This window comes from Caloenas nicobarica, chromosome Z (genome assembly GCF_036013445.1).
Source record: "Caloenas nicobarica isolate bCalNic1 chromosome Z, bCalNic1.hap1, whole genome shotgun sequence".
Classification (NCBI taxonomy): domain Eukaryota; kingdom Metazoa; phylum Chordata; class Aves; order Columbiformes; family Columbidae; genus Caloenas; species Caloenas nicobarica.
Genome location: NC_088284.1, coordinates 487,702 through 507,389, shown reverse-complemented (window position 1 = coordinate 507,389; position 19,688 = coordinate 487,702). Strand labels below are relative to the sequence as shown.

The following is a 19,688-nucleotide window of genomic DNA, read 5'->3' as shown; positions in this document are numbered from 1 at the left end:
CAAAACGCTTATTTTCACTATGTTTCTCCAATGCCACGTCATACAGCACAGACATGAAAGCTAAAACTCGGGCACGTGCTCTTTTTATCTTCCTGTCTCATTTAATTCTCTGCGTCCCTACTGTCACCTGTTGGCATCACTAATTTGTGCTTTGTGCTAATGAAACTCTTTTTCTTTAACAAAACTGGAAAAGGGTACAGTGAAGCAGTCGGATCATCCGCATTAGGCAACTAACACTGCTTTTACAACTAAGGTTATAAAAACGTGTCATTAAGTCCCTGAGAATTATAGATTTTGGAGTTCTTTCATAAGGGAAAAAACTATTCCTGAACTGCATATGCAGTGATAAGACTGCTAAGAACCTATGAACACAGCTTCATTATTGCACGGGAAGCACAGTTCAGGGCCTTTATTCATGACTGCTGACATTAATATTTGTATTACCCGTGTATCACAGACTGGAGATACCTACCCTGTGATTAGAAAACAGCATTTTAAGAAACAGCAACTTGGCAAACAGCAGGAGCTGGTTCTTGCCCTGACAAATTTGCAGTCCAAATATACGACAACCTAAAGGAGAACAGACATGCTATAAACTGGCCAAGATGAGGGCGTTCTAGTGGCTTTGCAGCTCAGGTTTCTTCTGTTCACAGTACTGTCCAGTGTGTTTGAACCTGTCACCTGCAGGGCCCTTCTACGGGAGCGCTCAGACACACCGGCCTGTGTGTCCCGGCCAGCAGCGCTGAGGGCAGCATGGGCAGACGCTGTTGGCTGTTCTATCACGGTCTAGTTACACTGAAGCTGGAAAGCGAGGAGACTGCAAGACACGGGGTTTTTTCCCAGATTTGATTTTGCAGTGGTTTTCTGGTGCTGGATGGACACATCCAGCCAAAACCAGCAAAGTGACCTGGTTCCTCACTTTTGTGAAGCATTATATCGAAAACTCCACTTTTTAAATAAAATATTACTACTACTTCGGACTGTTACAAACTATTTCTGTTCTTATGGAACAGAAGCACGGTAATGGAAGTAAGCAATGAAATGCTAATTAGTTAACTATCAGGAAGGTTATTGCACGGAAGGTGTGACTTTAATTTACATTTAGAGAAATCTCAGGTTCCAATCCCAAACTAGCCTTCACAAAAAATGTAAAATTTATCATGCCCTAACTTTGGGGTTTATGCAATGCTCTAGTTGTTGATTATCTAGATGAGCTCCTGAAATGTGTGTTTAATCCCTGGTTTTGCCATTGGCATTCAGATAGGCTAAACTGAAGTCAGACTTCTTCCCCGCTCTCTTTTCTGCTGGAAAGAAAAGCCTAATAAAAATGTGACAGGGTCTTTGAGAGTTCTAAAAACTCCTGCGCAGAAAAAAAACAGTAAATCTAAATCTAAAAATTAAAAAAAAGATTTGTAAGACCCAGCAGTGAACAGCAAGATTAGCACTGTGATCTGAGGAATTGATGAAATCAGCCTCACTGGAAGAAGTAAGCAATTAATATGAAGACAGAGTAAACACTCTTCTCTCAGGGTTAAGCAAAACAGGCAGCTGAAAGAAACCTGTATTTTGCATTTTTCCCTACCCAGAGACGCAGTCTCTGAAGGGACACAGAAAACTGATTTCAGAGCTTTCTTCCATTCTGTAGTCTGTCTGACTAAAGGTGACTCTGGCTCTGGGCAGTGACGGCCACCTCCCTCCCCCAGATCAATATTTTAATAGGACTTATCAGAAAGAGAATTAATTGTTTACTTTAAAACCTCAGGATCCCATAAAGGGCGAGCGAAAGGTGTCCACTGGAAACAGAGGCTTTCAACCATTGCTGACTACTGCTGGGAACTCATAAAAGAAAACCAAGAACGTCAAGATCTGAATACAGTGATATTCAGCAAAATGTCATGCAAGAGAACCTCAGATCTGACAAGTCCTAACAACACACCAGAGCATCATTTGGCAGTTGTGTCAGATGGTAAGTGCCTGCCTTTGCTTGATTCATGTGAGCAAAAGGAAATGCTAAAATGTACTAACGTAAATAAAATAGTGCAGGAGAATTTTGAATAGCAAGCACTTCAGCATACCATAATATCCACAAATGCCTGTGGCCTGTCTGTGTAATTTAACAGGATTTAATGTCTTGCATCTGGCAAGCTCTACCTGTACTTTTAAAGAGATTGGCTTTTATTCGTGTCAGTGGGCGAGCAACCCTATATGTTTATTGTTTAAAAAAAAGGGGGTGGCAAGGAAGCCGACGGTTCGACTTCACCAGGGTTACAAGGGTGCTTCCAAGTCCAGATATACAAAAGGGACAGGCTCTGTGATCCATCAAGACACTTCTTGAAAAACCCTCTTGTTCTTCACAATGATCTTCTCAACTGGAACATTCTAATAATATTCTTTACATAAATGTCTAGCAAAAGAGAAGCAAAAAGTGGATTTTTTTTTCCCCTGATGTTTATTCTTGGCTTTCTCCCTGTACTGTCCAGTAACTTTCCCGTTGTTTCAGGTTTCTTCCCCCATTGTGGTACCAAAAACTAGCGGCCACTTCTCCTTCTTTCATTACCTATTGTCTTGGAAATATTTCTGTTGAATTGCTAGAAACTTCCACGTAGTTGTGGAACTATAAAACCACCTGCTTGCAGCTGCATCAGTTGCCTGGCTATCTACTGTCACGGGCATTTCGCAGGAAAGTCTAGAGGCACTTCTGCTCTTTGCACTGCCAGCAATAGTCAGACTTTTTCTCAGAGAGCTTAATTAGAGTAGGATCCTGCATGACCTTTCTTCTCTGCTGCAGAGAGAAAGCTGAATAAAATGTGTATGAGGAAAGTTAAGGGGAAAACACAATAACATTGTGATGAATTATAAAGCAAGGTACAGTACTTACGTCCCTTTGGCATTCATTTCCCATTATCACCTATAGGCATAGGCACATTTATTAAAAATAGACTTGCAGACCTCAGGTCTAAAACTGCAAGCTGCATCCTAACTAGACAGAGTAAGTTCTGGGTGTGACTGTGTATTTGCCATCATTAATTCAAAAACCTCAGTGCCGTTTTGGCGCTGCAGCTCCTTACCTTCTTTAGGAGATATCTGCTCTGTAGCTGTGATTGCACAGTGGCCTCACGTGCGGATGTGCAAACCTGCCCAACAGGTCTGTGTGTGTTCAAATGCACACCTGTTTCCCGCTACAGCATGTACAGACTCAGAACACAGATAAAACCAGTGAAAGACGAAAAGCACTTGGAAAAGGTTCAGCTCTGCCCAAGCATCTATAGGATTGCTTCCTTGACAAGGATGGGAATGACAGAGCAGTCGTAATAATCACGTTTGAAAACCAAACCAGGCTGACCTGGCAACCAGCCAGTGAAGGCTTCTTTCTCTGCTATTACCAGCCAAGGGCCACTCAGAACTCAGCTCACATTGCCAGCTGATGCTTCACTGAGGTTTCAGTAGATGTACTTGCAAATCGGTAGTTACACTAGTCCAGACCCCAGTGAGTTTGCATTGACTGATCAACACTGGTTGAACCAGATTACATTTAAGAAAAAGACCCAGAAAAGACACAAAGTTGGATCAGAAGGTAAGGATTGCAGAGGAAATACCTTGCTACACTGCGCAGTGTGCTGGCGCTTCAGACGTACTCAGTCCGTGTAGGCAGCCAGGTAGTTCATGCGTGTCTCCTCTCTGCTGGCACTTCATCTCTTCAGGCTGTAGAACAGAGTGAGCTGTATTTCCCTACCTGATGGTCTGCATATAAATATCTGTATTTGAGAGCCCTGTGCCCTTATCCTTAACCATATCTTGTTACAGCTCCTTCCACAACAGCCCTCAACCTGCATCTCAGCTGGAGAGCAGATGCTTTTCTGGATCATTTCCTTTGGAGGCCACCAGCCCCACGGCTTCCGCTGACCTAGCGGTGGTTGCCCATACACAAAACCTCTTAGCCTGGGGCACACAGAGGTGCACTTGTCACAACCTGCAGCACGCCCTGATTCAAGCTGGGTTCTGCCTCTTCTGCTTACACAAGCCAACATTTAAAATGGTGACCAATTGGTCTCAACAAGTACAGAAATGTGATTTTCCTCCCTAGCTGTACCATGTTCAGTGTACATACCTCAAACATTCAGATTTTACAAAGAGGTGATGATAGACACGTGTGCCTCTCTCTCGTTTGTAGCTGGAATGCACAACAGGAGTGCTGACGGCAGACTGAGAATAAAGCAGAGGTGTTAAGGCTGTTAATGTGTGAGTGTGACACATCACCGGGGCAGTGAATTAGGAAATATAAAAAATGAGACTGACAGGAAGGGGAAGCCCACAGGTGGAGGAGTTCTCTGAGGATCTGAGTCTGACTTTGGAATGCCTGATAGCCCTCTGCTAAAATGAAACCAGGTCCAGAACACTATTGGAGTCCAGTTCTATTACAAATGGGTAAGAAATGCTCCCAATTATGTAAAAATGGGAATGCATTTACTGAGCTTAAAAAAACAAAACAAAACAAAACAAACAACTCCATCCCCTCCCATGGTGCTTCTAACCAGTCCACGCAGCATTCTTTTTCAGTCAGAAATTCAAGTTTTCAGGAGCTCCAAAAAACATTTCTGTACTCAGCACATACAAAATCTACTCAAATTCACACAAAATGAAACATAAACATTTCACGTACTCTGCTCTCCTTGAAAGATTTTTAACAGTTCCAGGGGAATAAAGGAATTCCACTCTGCGGTCTGTCTCTCCTTCTTCCTTTTTTTTCCCAAGTTAGCAGAGTTCATTACATTTACCAATCAGTTACTAGCATTATTTTGTTATTCCTGTCAATGAATATTCACTAGCTGGCTTGCACTCTCGCAAAGCTACATTCTATCCGCACAGGTCAGTGTTTCTTCCAGTTAGTATCCAATATGATCTTGCTGAGAAAAAAGTGCATCCATGGAAGAATGAGATACAAAGGCTACTACTATTCACCCAAGCTCTAGTTTCTCATCTCCTCCCTTCCCTGTGCTCCTTTCTGTGTTTTCTCTGCAGTATTTGGGTGTGATGATGACATGTAACTGAATTCCCATGGCTTAAGAAATCCCTGTGCATCGTGTGACGCTCAGTTACTGGTTCTGTGCTCTTAGTCCACTCCTGACGAACAGGATCTTTTATGAGATTTTTTATACTCACTGAGAATGTGCAGAAACGTTATCAGACTTGCAGGCTAAACAGACACAAACCCACACTCTGTGCTACTGAACCGAAAAGCCTGTTCTGGGCAGAGCTGACCCGCCGGTGCTGTGTGCTGGCTCCAGTGCTCACTGCACCACTGCAGAGGTGTTAACGAGCACAGGACAACTCGCACCGCGTCAAACAGGGAAGTGGTACTAGTGGTACAGACCAACTTGCTGTTTGCCAAGTGGGCTAGCTCTAAAATGCTGGTAAAAACAAGTATATGGAAAACAAATATAACCTTTAGCGTCGTGATTCCTCAGATCTAACATAGGCCTGTGAAAGTCAAGCACTTAATCTGAGCTGTCTCCGTCAATAAGAGAAAGACAAGACCGATTCAACCCTTCCTCCCTAAATTTGTCTCTTAGGACAGGATTATTTCCTCAAGGTACCTGTCCACCTCCTGCGGACGCTTAAAGCTACTTAGCTTTTAGATTACTACAGCTATCTGAGACAAAATATTCACCTCCAAGAAATTCGGAATCCTGTCTCCCACTTCCTTGGTGAGAATCCTAATATACCACGTATAAATACGCATAAACATGGTCTTTTCTCTGTGTTTTGCAGATCTTTGAAGTCCCATGCTGAAGTCTGCGATGTGTATATATTACTGCTTCCATGGACCAATGATCTACTGCTGCCCGAGCTGTGGAGTGTGACAATGGTGTTTGTGTCCTGGCTATCAAACGCCATTATCACACTAAATAGCTACTGGTAGACAAGACATCAATTCAGAAAAGTATGTCAACTGTAGCAATACATTTTCTCATCATGCTGAGGAATAAATAAACTTTTTACACATAGGCCAGGATGACTCCGCTCTTTCTTTTATAAGCAAACCCACCATAATATGTGGGAAATACACACTTTGCTACACGCGCTTCCAGATTCCCATTGTAAAGCATACAAGTCATATTGAGGAATCATCATTACAATGTCATAATTAGGAATGTGGATTTCATTGGAGCCAATGGGGTTGTGATTACCTCTGAAAAACAAGGCCAGCTTGGCATTTTCTTTTTCCTGTTGGATTGACCATGACAATAGAATACTGAAGCCAGTTAGCTGATGTAGTCAAATTCCGGCTCTTATTCTGGCACCAAATTGAAGCATACGTTTGTAACATTAATTGACTGAGATGCTCATGACATTTTTCAAACACAACACTTGCCAAGATTCTGATAAAAAGTTATTACCTCTAACTTGAGACATCATATATTCTAGTTTCAAATGCTTTCAGCTGTGTTCCCTTCTGTGTCACAATGTACGTATGATTTGAGCACCACGCTCAAGCCCGTTGTCTTATATTCTAAACCTACTGGTTTGGGAGGTGTCACAATTTCCTCATAAAAATTCTTCTGAGAGCTATTATTCCTCCTTTCTAATGTTTCCTACCTTGCATAGGAAAGTCATTCAAACACTTTTCTGTAGCAGCAGTACCAGCCTTTTGGTGTGTGCCACAAAAGCGTTCTGCCGGGTCCTGATGACAAGTCCATCCCTGCATGTCACCTGCTAGATGGACCTGTCACGTCACCAAACTGCAGCTGTGACACCCTGTGCTGCCCTGTGCGCGGCACAAACCCAGCCAGGGCGCACAAGCAGCTCTCCTCGCCTGATCCCTGTGCACCCGTCACAAGAGCAACTGCAGATCTGCTGGGTGGTGGGGGAACCTGAACTTCATGTGGTGAGTGAGCTTCCAGCTGTATAAAAAGGCTGCAGGTTCTTTGTGGGAAGGGTGGAAATGGAAAGGTGAGGGCTGGGCTGCCCCGTGCCAGAAGGTTGAGCCCTATCCATTTATTCAGATAAATGAATTGGAAAGACTGACGTAGGGGGCCAGATCCAAAACATCTGGCACAGACTGGGCATCTGTAAGAGCACTGAGCATTAACACCAATGAGGAACATTGTTCCGTCACCATTGCAAACCAAGCATCCTCAGTCATCCATAAACAGCGAGAATCCAGCAGCAACAGAACCTCTCCTAAAGCCAGTATTCTGTTGTCCAAGACTCAGTAAATCACAGCAATTTCACACCCACTGTATTTTATGGCACATGCATAGTGAAATCAGCAGACCTGCAGATAATTATGGCTTATTTTTCAAAAGGTCTTTGCTGAGAACAAGCTTCTAGCTGAGGGAATGTTTTTGCAGGTGACTTGAGGGTGGAGTGAACTAGAGAGCTGGAACTCCTTTCTCTTTCCTCTGGCTTGCAGGACGAAAGGACTAGTGACCTTGTCTGCAAGGCCCTCTGTGTAATGTTTTCACAGCAGCTACTTTTCTTCTCAACCTTTGATTGAGAGAGAAATGAAGCCCCTTCCCTCCCTCATCACGCCTGCAGTGCTTTCTAGGGAGCCTGAACCAGTCTTGCTTGCCCTTCTGATTACTGGCACTGCAGTTTTTCTTATGTGAAGAACATCTTATGCTGTTTCTCTCCTCCCACTCAGTCAGCCTCATGCTGCTTGCCTGAGCACAATATCCGTATCACATTAACTGCAGGAGCTGGGGACTGGGTCTGTCATTTAGCTCTACAACTTGCAATGTCATCACAGCATGTTCCACATTGTTCGTTCTTTCAGAGATGTAAAACATGAATCACCACTGCTGGAAGCTCAGTGGTGGAATGGCAGTACAGGTTCCTCAGCTTCTACTTGTCATGTTATTAAAGGAAATCCATTCAAAATATTCAGTCAAACATCCACACGGGCAAACAGTTCCTAACCTTTCCCTGGCGCTCTGTGGCAGGATAACAGTGGAGATTAATTCTCTCGTCCTATTACGTTCTTACTAGTGTGCTCTTAAAGCTCAAAAATGGAAAGTTATTTACTGAGGCTTTTATTGTAGAGCAACATGACCTTTACAACACCCACACAATATTAGTTATGGTGAAGTTTCTTGACAAGAAAAAAAAAGAAATTAAGGCATAATGGAGCTGCATCCCTGCAGGTCAGTGTTGGATTATATGAGGTTAAGCTGCAGGAGTTACACTGAAACGTTCCTCCAATAAGAACTGCGTGGAATTTGCTCTTGCTATGTGTTATAAGGAATGGATTGGGAAACATAGTGCTTGTTTTCTAATGGGGTTGTCCATCTGACGTCTCTTTGAAGTGGATAAATACACAAGGTATAGCATTCAAGACACATGGACTTCTCCAGAAGTCACACCCTCTGGAGAGCCGGGGCAAGCGACTGGTAAAGCTGGTGTATGAACCAGGACCTGGAATGCGAACCGCAGCGCTGCAATGGATGCCTTTGCTCACTGGGAAGTGGAAATGAAGAACAATCTAACTTCTATGGCAATGATCTACCGTCCCGCACAGGTTAAAAAATGCTGCAGACATTTTGGTTAAAAGTTTCTCAATTTTCCAGTTTTAGAGAAAATTCTACTGCACTCTAGACACATGTCCCCATATTTCAGGACCAGGCTGACCATCTTCTGTACCCACTGACTTTCTCCTTGTGGGTGAGACTGTTATTTAAGACCTAAAGCTGGAACCAGAGTTTGCAGCTGATTCCCAGGAACTGTGCACAGGTTTGCAAAAGTGCAACCTGTCTCCTTGTACCCACGGAGGACGGATGTTCTGATCACTCACTGCTGCCACCCAGCTCTTCTGAACATTCCAAATGTACTCAGGGTTCTATTGCAAGAGGGACAGAGGAGGCCAGATTTCACTGAGCGATAAGGTACTAAGGATCACAGACACTTTTTGAAAAAAGATCAACTTAAGCATGATGTGTCTACTGTTTTGTGGACGTGGACCTATACACTGAAACCCCATACATGTTTTTGAAAAACATTACCACTGGAGTTCAGATGTTTTCTAAACCACTTACAAACTGCAGGGAAGAAAAAAAAAAAAAAAGAAGAAGAAAAAACAGAAAACAGAATTATCAGTTTATCTATAAGGACACATACCTCTAAAAACCCAACACCTATAGGGCATTCATGTGATTAATTACTTTTGAACAAGAAGAAAAATCCTGTAGAAGCTTTATTGACTCCATTCTTGAGTGTTTTATCATTGTTGGTCTGTGTAATAGAATTTAAATCACAAAGCGTTAGTGCTTCAGCCTAAACTACAGTGGTGCCCTATGAAAAGCGTAACATTTTAAAATCGCTATGAGCACACGGTGCAATTCATTCATTCTGTGTGTGCTTAAGAATATTTATTAATATAATAACACAACTGCTAGCAGCAAGAAGTAACCTCTAAGAGCTCCTTTAAAAAATGGGTTCCACTTTCTGCTTTTGCTGATGTCTCTGCTGAGATTAGAATATATGCTTATATTTAGTTGACTTGCTCACAAACCCCATGCTTTGGTTCCCTCATGTAAAAGGCAAAAATCAGACTTTGGCTCAGATTAGAACCCCGTCTGTAAAACAAACAGGTAGCTGTTTCTCCCATTCATCTCAACAGGCCATTAAATCTAGAGCCCAACGAGAATACTAATACTTACTATGTCTCTGCTTATGATTCTGCAGACATCCAGCTGATGCATATTGGTAACCACAGTTCTACTAGGTGAATCTTCTGCCATTGCAGTCAACTGACATAAATTGGATCAAACTTTCTTTTCCCGGTCTGGTTTCTTGGTCTAGACCTCTGTACAAAGCTGAGTTTAGATGCACTCAGCTTTGGTGCTCTTTCAGGCAGCCCAGAAATACTTCCTGATACAGGGTATGTATGTATTTTCTGTCACAGGAAGACTAAGGTGGGTAGAGTGGCTAGCTATCAGCCTACAAAGAACAGCGATTATTAGCAAAGTCGCTTTTTAAAAAATCTGATGTGAAAATCTAGACATGGGCAGATAAACAGTCTGTTAATCACCATTTCCCATCACTTTCTGACATGCACACTGGAGTTCTCTCTGTGTCACTGTCAGACTATCTAAATGTTAAACTCCTCATATTGTGACCGAGACACATGAGTGAGGAACTGAGGATGTTTTTGAGGGGCCTGCACGGCCAATGTGTTCCTGCCACAGAGTTCCGACCTGTCACACCAGACAGACAGGAGGACAGAACAGAGAGCTCAGCCAGTGTGAGAGAGGATGGGGCAACAAGGAAACAAAGAAAAGGCAAAGACTCAGTTCTCCACTTCCCTGAGATACGACAAAGAGCAATCATCCGAGTACCACCACAAAGCAAGGGTTTAAAACTTGTCACGATGGCTTGAACCTGAGGTAATCAGTCAAGTATTTTCTACTTTTGGTAGCTATTAATGGATAATCATTTCACTGTAATTGCATGTGTAGCTGAACTCAAGGGCAACGACTGAATTTTAACAGGATCATGCGACATTATTATAATTGAAGCTTTTGTTCTATTACAGAAAAAGTGACTGCTTTAAACCAGTGTATTGCCAGGTTCTCCTATTACCATCAGTTAGACTTGCCACTGACAGAAATTCAGGAATTAGCTTTTGAGTATAGATGTCAAGTCTAGTTGAAAGATGAATGAAAAATATCAAATCCATCAAACCAGAAATATAACCAGAATGTAGGCACTTTTTTGGCAGAGTTAATCTAACCTATTTCAAACGTTTGTTTTTCAGATGACTTGCACTTTGCTCTAAACTCCATTGAGAAGATTTCCATTAACCATACAGGGAGCCCAGGATGACAAGCCTAGATGTTACATCTACACTGCAGTCAGATGAGTTTCTGTCCCTAGTGTCAGCTGTTCCCCAACAGTTTCTCTCTTTTTCGGTATCCACTGATGATAAATACAGAGCAGAACCTAGTCTGAAATTGCCTTTATCCTCCTCAGCACTGAGAGGACTCGCACACACAGGTGCTGGTTTCTGGCACCACCTGCCATTCGGTAATCACGCAGGGATGAGCAGTCTGACACATTGTGTTTGTGTTCTGTGTTGGGCACTGCAGGGTGGGTTTTCACCTGCCACCTCCAGTAACCTTGCTGGATTCTCTGGCACATGTAGTTCCCTTCTCTGCCTGCACAGAAGCTACACTTTGGTTCAAGGGAGCAGACTATCCTCTTGCAGTTTTGGCCCTGCCTGGGCATTCTGGATTAATTGTGCCTCCTCAGCAGACAGGTCCTGGCCCAGGGCACCTGTCAGGTCCTTCAAAAAACATCTCTGTGTTACACAGAAAAGTCCTTCCCTGTGTAATGGTTTGTTTCAGATGGCAGCTGTTTGGCAATGGCAGACTCCAAACCTCTATCGCACACCAGGACCGATGCAAGCACAACAGTCCTGTGCCATGGGGTTAACTGTAGATCCAAGGAAGCTTGCATGGAAAGCAAGGAATCCTACAGACAATCACACAAGTTGCCCATCTTTAAGCAGATGACATCACTTTGTGAGGACCTTAGAGATGCCAGCTAATTTGGGAGAGGGCAGAAGACAGATACATCCAATCACGAATGGCTTTGTCTCGTATTAAAAGACATGTAAGTGGAAGAAAAAATACAAGAATAGGATTATAGAGGGATTACAATATGCAAAAGTCTGGGAAAGAAAACAATTTTTCTACAGCAGCCAGAGCAACAATCCTGTGCAAAACTTGTACTAAGTGGCTTCTTAAATATATTGATATTTACGTAGCAGCTGAACCCACAGGGTCACAGACACATAGAAAGGAAGATGTTCTCCAGTGGTGTGTGGTGCACTTGAATGTCCAAGACATGTGCAGATACCAATACATAGAAGGGTTGTAAGATAACCCAGGCAGATGGCTTAGTTTGCCTCCAAAACATTGCCCTGGTGTTAAATCTCAGGTACCCAGACCACAGAATCAGCCGCTTGCTTTGTTGTTGGCATCTGCATTAGGATGAGTTCAAAATAATGTCACAAGGCAAAGGACCGAAGTTGGTGCCTACCACTAGCACGCATCTTCGAGAGGAGTTTTCACAAGATGGGACAGTTCAACTTGGTGCTCTGAAGAAATGAAGTCTCTAGGTTCTCTTGCTTTCTTGGGCACTGTTTTCTTTATAGTCGATGAGTTTGATAGATTTTTGCTTTTCATGGATGTTGTTTTCCTCTGTTTTTGATGAGTGGTTCGCAGAGATTTCAGCCCCAGCATCTCACAGTACTTATTGCACTGGTGGAGGGCTCTGAACTGCTCAATGAAGGAAATCGAGCAATTGCCTTTAAAACCTTTGTATCTGTAGCAACAAAGAAAAGAAAAGCCAGATGGGATTTGAAGATTCATTTTCAGCATGGGGAGGCAGAGTATGACTGTTGACTCATAAGCAACTTGAAAACATTAAGCAAGTCTCTTCCATCCATGCATGCTGCACCTGCTTTTTAAAGGAGCAATTTTTGGTCAAATTACCAGGACAGAGAAGGGAGAAGAAAGACCAGGGTGCCCCTCTCCTTTTTCGGTAGCATGTTCTACACTATTCTCATGGTTCCTTGGACATACAACATCCCCAGATGTGAACTGTGAGTTATCACTGCACAAACGCAAACAAGGTTTAGCACTGAAGTTAACACAACATGCTCACTGCACAGCATTCCAGAGAACTTATTTCCTCATGAAGATTGCATAGTGCTAAAGAAAACACTGTCACTCTGAGAAGGTCAAACTCTTTCTGACAGATAATTATCTTCATTGCAACATAGTTTGCCAAATTTTCTTCGAAAGAATGGTACCAGTGATGAAAATATAATAAAATCCCTTGCAACAAAAGGGGACAATATCTGCCTCCATTTGTATCTAACTGTCCTAATTTGCATCTCCAGTGTTCCTCTACAGAGAAGAAATCAAAAAGATGAAACCTCAGGCTGACTGCTTTCTTAGCATCGGTAATTCTACCCTGGGAGGGGAAAAAATCTCTTTGGCAGATCATGCAAATTGGAAAGTTTCTCTAGTGTATCTAAAAGGTAGTATTTATTGCTTATTCAGGCACATACCAAAATGGTAATGTATACTGGCAGGCCCTCTGACAGCCAAAAAAAGTCAACTATACATTTTGCTGCTGCTTTTAAACACTGTCACAATTGCCTACTCATGGAAGATGAATCCCAAGTGATTGCAGACAATCTATTTCAGCCATGATGATGAAGACTTTGCAGGTAATTGTAAGGTGAACAGCAGACCTTAACCTTCTAAAGAATTAAATTATTGCTGGTGGTTAACTTCAATAAGAAAAACTATTTGAGAGCTCAACTTTTTCATCATAAGTATTTAGGAGTCCTTTTTGTCTTCTCATACCTGTATTTTATTTTTGGATTCTTTGAAGTCAGAGTTTTTGAACGTTTCATATGTATTTCAATGAAATAAAGTTCCAAATGTATTTTGCTATTATTTGCCATGTGAAACTGTTCACGGCAGACAAGGTTACTCTCCCAGTTAAACAGGCAGCCAGTCTGCCCTGTTCTACAGAAACCACTCAGCTAGCTTGCTGTACACAGCCACAAGAACCTCAGAGGCTTCCGCATTACTTTTTTTTCCTCTCCAAGTAAGTTCTGTGCTTGTTTACCCAAAGGAAGTTTAAGAGCAGTGCCATTGTTACTTCAGGACTTATACCCTGGAGCTCAGCAAGAGAATGAACTGTTCTCTCTCTCCTTTGGAGAAATAATAGACTTGAGACTTCAGACATGAGCTCCTCTACTAGAGCCAGCAGGTGTATGCTCCAGACACACCAGCAGAACAATCAGTTCCACAGGCAAACATGCCTGTGCTCAGCAAAAAAATCTCTTTACATCAAGCATTGATCCCAACTCCAGAAACCAGCTAAAGCAGAGCAATGCACTGCCAGCAAAGAGCAACAACTTAGACTAAAATATTCTGATTAATTTATCATGAATGTTCAACTAATCATTGTGTCCTTCCAGTGAATGCCAATGGCATCCCCAGCCGCTGTGCCAGCCCCTCCCGCCCCGGGTCACTGCGGGTGCTGCCGGTGTCTGCGGGCAGCCCTGGGTTCTCCTCTGCTGCTGCCAGAGCCATGGAGAGGCTCCCCTTCTGCACTGCCTGGATGTGTGTTCTGGCAGAACTATTAATGACACGGAACCTCCAGGACTCTCAATTCAGTGAGAAGTTTCACTGCACTGAAAGCTGACTATTTTAATTTGTGGCTGCAAAATGATCATGCACTCTTTCTCTTGTTTTCTTATTCTTTTCTCCTACATAGCCATTTTGTTGCAGCTAAACAAAATTTCTTCGCGTGTTTTTCTCATGCTATAAAATTCTGATAATATTAATTTCTTTGTGGAAATAATCTTGGAAAGAAAAAGCTGAGCTAAAAAAGGTCCATTTTTATCATGAAGTAAATAAAAGTCTGTCTAAATGTCTTTCCTATCTGTATTTGGTATTTGTCCCTTCCTGTGTGTCTTTGAAGGAACATCTGAACAAAGAGCAGAAACAGCAGCATTTGCTCCGATGATACTACGACTAAGAGACACTTTCAAGGAACGACTGAATGCTCTGCTAACTAACTTTAGCTTTAGAATTCAACAAATGCCAGAAATATTTGCAGCAAAAGAACATAAATATCCTGTGAACAAGAGACAGAACATTTATATTAAAAAACACGTGATCATTTTTATTTTAATAGCTTTGCTCCTAAGTCAAGCCATCCTCATTTCCCTTCTCTTAGAGCAACAGGTTTGCACTTGATCTTGTGGCTACAAATGCGGCCTGAGCAGCAGCCCTGGTCCACTTTGGAAGGCAAGAGGCGCGACTGAGCCTCGTGTGGCTCTGCGGTGTGCAGACAGCAGCACATCATATAACGGGCCATAGGGAAATTCATCTACAGATATGAGACAGAAGTTTTGCACCAGCGTTCTCCCAGCTGTTGGTGTTTGTTCATCGCGGTTTCCACAGAGCCCTGTGTGCTCCCACATGGCACCATTTGCTCTGGACAGACCTGATGACCACAGCTCTGCTGTTACTGGGCAGGACTGGTGAGCTGTGCTATGTGTAACTGGGGGAACGTCTCCACCAGCGCATGGCTCCTAAACTGTACAGTCTGTATTGCTATCACATGGTTTGTGCTCAACACCACCAAACTATTGACTGTTTCAAGCCTGGAAAAATAGGAATCTGTTATTTTGCACAGCACACGCTATTAATTCACTGACTAGATTGATAAATAAAACCCAGACAGAATTCCATCTCCCAAACTGGACAGCTGGGGATTGGCTTGAGCCAAATCTTCCTTAAATCTGAAGGGGGAATGTTGGATTTGTCCCCAATGCCTCTTGTTGCTATGCTGAGTAAAACTAAATTTGTCAGACAGACGTTCCGATCCACATTTGGCAAACAGCACTCCTGCTAATCAGCATGACCACGGGTCACTGTGTTCCTCATTCCTTCATTTTTGTGTTTACTGTTCTTGGATAAATACTTGAGCACTTGTGCATAGCTTCTAAACTGGCTGGGGTTTTTTGTTTAGCTCCACCAAATAATCTACTAAATAGCCTATTGGAGGATTGATTCCCTGACTCTGGTGCCCCCCAGTGGCTACACTGAAAATACTTTCCAGGCTTTTTGGTTTCTAGTTGGGCTTCGCCCTCTACTGACATAAACTGTTTTGCAGCTGCTTCGGTGCACTGAATAAATGACCCTTTGCTTTGCCTTCGTTTAGCTTCCAATTCACTGCTAAATCAGATATAGAAAGGATAAAAGATCAGAATTACTTTAAAGAGTGTTAATTGTTGGAAATATGAATTTCTCCACAGCCTCTACAGGACAGGAGGGAAAGATGAAGACAAAGGATACATAAATGCCCATCGAGAAATGGTTGTTCAGACTTGGAATATGAGTCTGAACCCCCCAAAAAACAGGAATGAGCAATGCTGAATAGAGGTACAGAATTTTAATATATGCAGTTTATTGTGCTTGGTTTACAAGAAACACTGGGGGATATATAATGCCATGAATAATTCATGACAGTCACCATATTGGCTTTTGCAAATTCATCAGTAAGAGTTGTACTATGATATGAGATTATGTGAAAGCTTGACTATACTACAAGCCTGGCCATGGTGGGGGAGATGGTGGTTGGTTGGTTGGTTTGGTTGGTTTTTTCCCCTGATCACAAGTTCAGAGTGGAATTAGAATTGTATTTAATTTACATTCCAACCAGGAACAATATGAATGCTCTTCCATTCATCACAGATCACAGAAGCATTTCCCAAGGATATTTTTCATTGGCTGTAACGTGATGGGCTCAGGCTGAGAAGACCTGGAGGCAGAGGCCCTGCCTGGGATCAGGGAGATCATTACCTCTGCAAAGCCTGGTTGAGGAAACTCCGTGAATTTCTGTACGCCACACAGATTTTACACCACAAAATCAGCTTTGTATCTTCTCTAATAATACAGCTAAAATCTTAACAGTACCATACTATATTTTTTAGTCTCCTAAAGTCTCCCAAAAAGACTTGAAGTCATCGCGAAACTACTAGGAAACAGGCCTCTCTAAATATTACGAACAGATCTTTTGTTATATTTCAGAATTACTGCTTTCGAGAGAGAAGGGAAAGAGACACCATCAAATCTCTTAATGCATTTGCTTTTTTATCAGGTAAGTGGCCTGTACAACGCTAAACAGACACCTTCGCTCCACCCATGCAGCTGACAAGAACACAGGCTCAATAAAAGCTCATGGTCACTGCCTGCTGTAGGAAGAAAAACTGACTCATAGAGTTCTAAACTGAGAAAGGACTCTTTATAAAAGCTTGTGTCATAAATACACATATTCTAAAGCTCTGGCACTTCTGCTGGCTGCAAGAGGGATTTCAGCTGTGTTCTCTCACACAGCTCCCATACCATCCCTTTAAATTTCTTGCAAGAAGGGCAATGCAAACTTTGGTCCCTCTCAGGCATGTCCTTCCCTGGTTCCCCAGCATTGTGGTAGGTCCCAGAGCAGGAGGGCAGAAGGACCCGCCCGTGGGGCTGGACAGGGACAAGCACCCGGATTTGCGTTTGCTGGAGTACGTGCTGGTGAGTGCAAGCTCTGGCTCCAACAGCGTGCAGGGTTTGAGGGATTTCCACCAAGAGCACAAACAGCACATCCGTCATTGTCCCCCAGGCTGGGGCCAGAGCTGGCCCTGCATTTTCAGCCCTACCTTCCTCCAGCTGATGTACCCCCACATGAAGTGCCTTATTTGCTTGTAAGTCACCAGAGACCTGGATTTCACTCATGAAATGCCCTTTGAATACACCTACTTTAAGGGAGGCATGAAGGAAAAGCAAAGCCCAGTCTAGAGTGTTGCCCCATCCTTTTAGAACAAAAGAAATGTGTTTCCCTTACAGGTAGGTGAACAAAAGAAGTTAAGAGAGTCAGACGAGGATTGCTTTCTTCCAAAGTTAAAACAGGAATATATTTCCAGTGCACCCTCCCCCCAACATATTTACACTGTGAAGAGATTGATGTGTAAAGCAAAAACCATGCTGTTCAGAAATAATTTGTCACTCACCCTTTGGCCTGCGTTGCTATGCCAACATCAGTTAACTTCATTCCTACACCTACAAGGCATCAAGGAAAGAGAGCTTATGTTACCCTGGAATTCCCAAGAACACCTTCGGATTCAAAAGCAGCATACATAGAAGCATTAAATATTATTTATTGATTCATGGTTTTACCCATTTGTCACCATTTTTTCAAAACATTTTAAGGTACCCCAATGAAAAATAGGACGTTTGTGCTCTGTATTGCTAGCAATTTCTAGAAGTCAGTCTCATGCTGGTAGTTTACAGACAGCAAGGTGATAAACAGAGCAGAACTTGTTTCCTGTGCCAGACAGTTGGGTGGGAAAGAGGGGCTACACCTTGATGACTGCGTTGTAAGAAACATACAGAGTCTTTGCTTATGCACCTGTCCTGACATTTAATTACAGGTTTTGTGGTCTTGATGCTTTGCAAACTTGGACTACAATGTCTATCAGCAGGAACTGGGTATTTGCTTTGCCAATCAAATAGCAATAGGTCACTCAACCTTAGTTTTACTTTTTGAGTGAGAGATCCAAAATCCCTTTTCTCACTCAGTATTTCCAAAAACTTGGGTATTTAACCTGTCCCTTTGTTGAGTTGTTTATAGGCAAAATCCAGTCCTGCAGTATGCAATTTTTTCTGTGCAGGAAAATGATGGTCCAAAGACCATTTTCCTCAGAGAATACCCTCAGAAATCTCAACTGGTATGCCTGAAAAAGACTCAAATGAAGATGACCGGAGAGGAAGGGTGTTTCTCTTCCACAGCAGCAGGTATATTGTCCTTAGTGGCAGCAATCATTAGAGAGGCTCAGATACCATTTCTGCTGTTACGCTTCACTGCTGTTATGCTAGGATTCTGTTCTTTTTCCTCCCTTTAAATCATTTCAGGAGTCTTGTTGCTAATTTTCCTACCTTCTCTTGTTAAAGAGATATTTGGGATATTTTCTAAGATTCCACCTTTCTTTGATTTTCCTTAACAAGGGTCTCTTTCTCCATTTCAAATAAATCTTTGCATACTGTGTTGGGTACAGGCCCAGCAATGCAGCAGTTGGAAGCTTAGAAGCTCAGGGTAGCATTTACTAAATGTGAGAAGGGAGTTTCTTCACCATTCTTCCTTTCTTGGTGCAACATGTTTCTTCAGACCTAGCCAGGACCTGAATGTGGAGCATTCCACTGTTCAGAGACTGTAAGTATATAAAGACAAGAAAAAGTGAAAGACTAGGATGTTATTAACAACTGAAGTCTTTAATTCACAAGTTATTTCATTAACCTCTGGGAGGTAAGACAATAAGCCAGGCTTGACTCATGCTGAGTGTCCCGATTTACTAAGGGGACTGTTAAGAGCGTGAGATTTGTTTTTTCCTTTCCAAACTGTCTTCTTGTAAGAACATAAATTGATTAGATAAAGATCATAATACTGCATAGGTTAATACATACTAGGCCCTGCTGCCACAGTAGGCAATTAATTAATGTCTTTCTGTTCCTTAGGGTGACGCACAAATAAACACAGCGCACTTAAAAGAGGCTAGGAAATCAAATGCCCTAACTCCCTCTCCTATCTTTTATTCTGATGAGCACAAGACTCTGTATAAAACAGGCATAGGGCCAGGGTACCGTCTGCATCTGGAGGAGACTCTGCCCGTTACAAGGTTGTTCAGCACTGCCAACAGGACACAGAAAGCCAAGAAAACATTGCTCACAAATAAGCGTCTGGACATTCTGCAGTTGCTGGGATTGACTGAGTGGTCACCAGCCTGTATCACGGGAAACCATTTTATTGCCCTCACCCAGACAACTCACCTTGCAGGTCAGTGACCAGCAAACTCCCACTGGTCTTCTCATATACCCAGTGCTGGAAGGTACAGCACTTCTGGCCAGCCTCTGAGTCTCTTCTCAGGAAATTTATCTCCTTGCCATCCCTGACAGAGTATTTCACAAAATCCCCAACCAGCTCCTCCTCCACTGTCGCATAGGGGATGTTATTAGCAGGGCGATGAACAAGAAAAATAGGAATGATCCTAAAATCAAGGGATAAAAACTAATAAAATCTAGAGTTCTGTCAATGAAAGAGTAAGAAACAGACAAAAT

At 42.7% G+C, this 19,688-nt stretch overlaps 1 protein-coding gene across 12 annotated transcripts in view; it reads right to left on the bottom strand.

The window, feature by feature from the left end:
- The window catches only part of ALPK2 (alpha kinase 2), a 64,304-nt gene that overhangs the window by 15,479 nt on the left and 29,137 nt on the right, over positions 1-19,688 (bottom strand). For 5 of the 12 annotated variants that reach the window (XM_065657428.1, XM_065657427.1, XM_065657429.1 and 2 more), the window contains 3 exons: positions 19,401-19,618; positions 17,588-17,636; positions 4,211-12,324 (listed from right to left, as the gene is read on the bottom strand). In XM_065657428.1, coding sequence (XP_065513500.1) covers positions 12,042-12,324; positions 17,588-17,636; positions 19,401-19,618 — 550 coding nt within the window. In that variant the 3' untranslated portion in view covers positions 4,211-12,041. The other 7 variants (XR_010607908.1, XM_065657434.1, XM_065657433.1 and 4 more) reach the window with 3 other exon arrangements.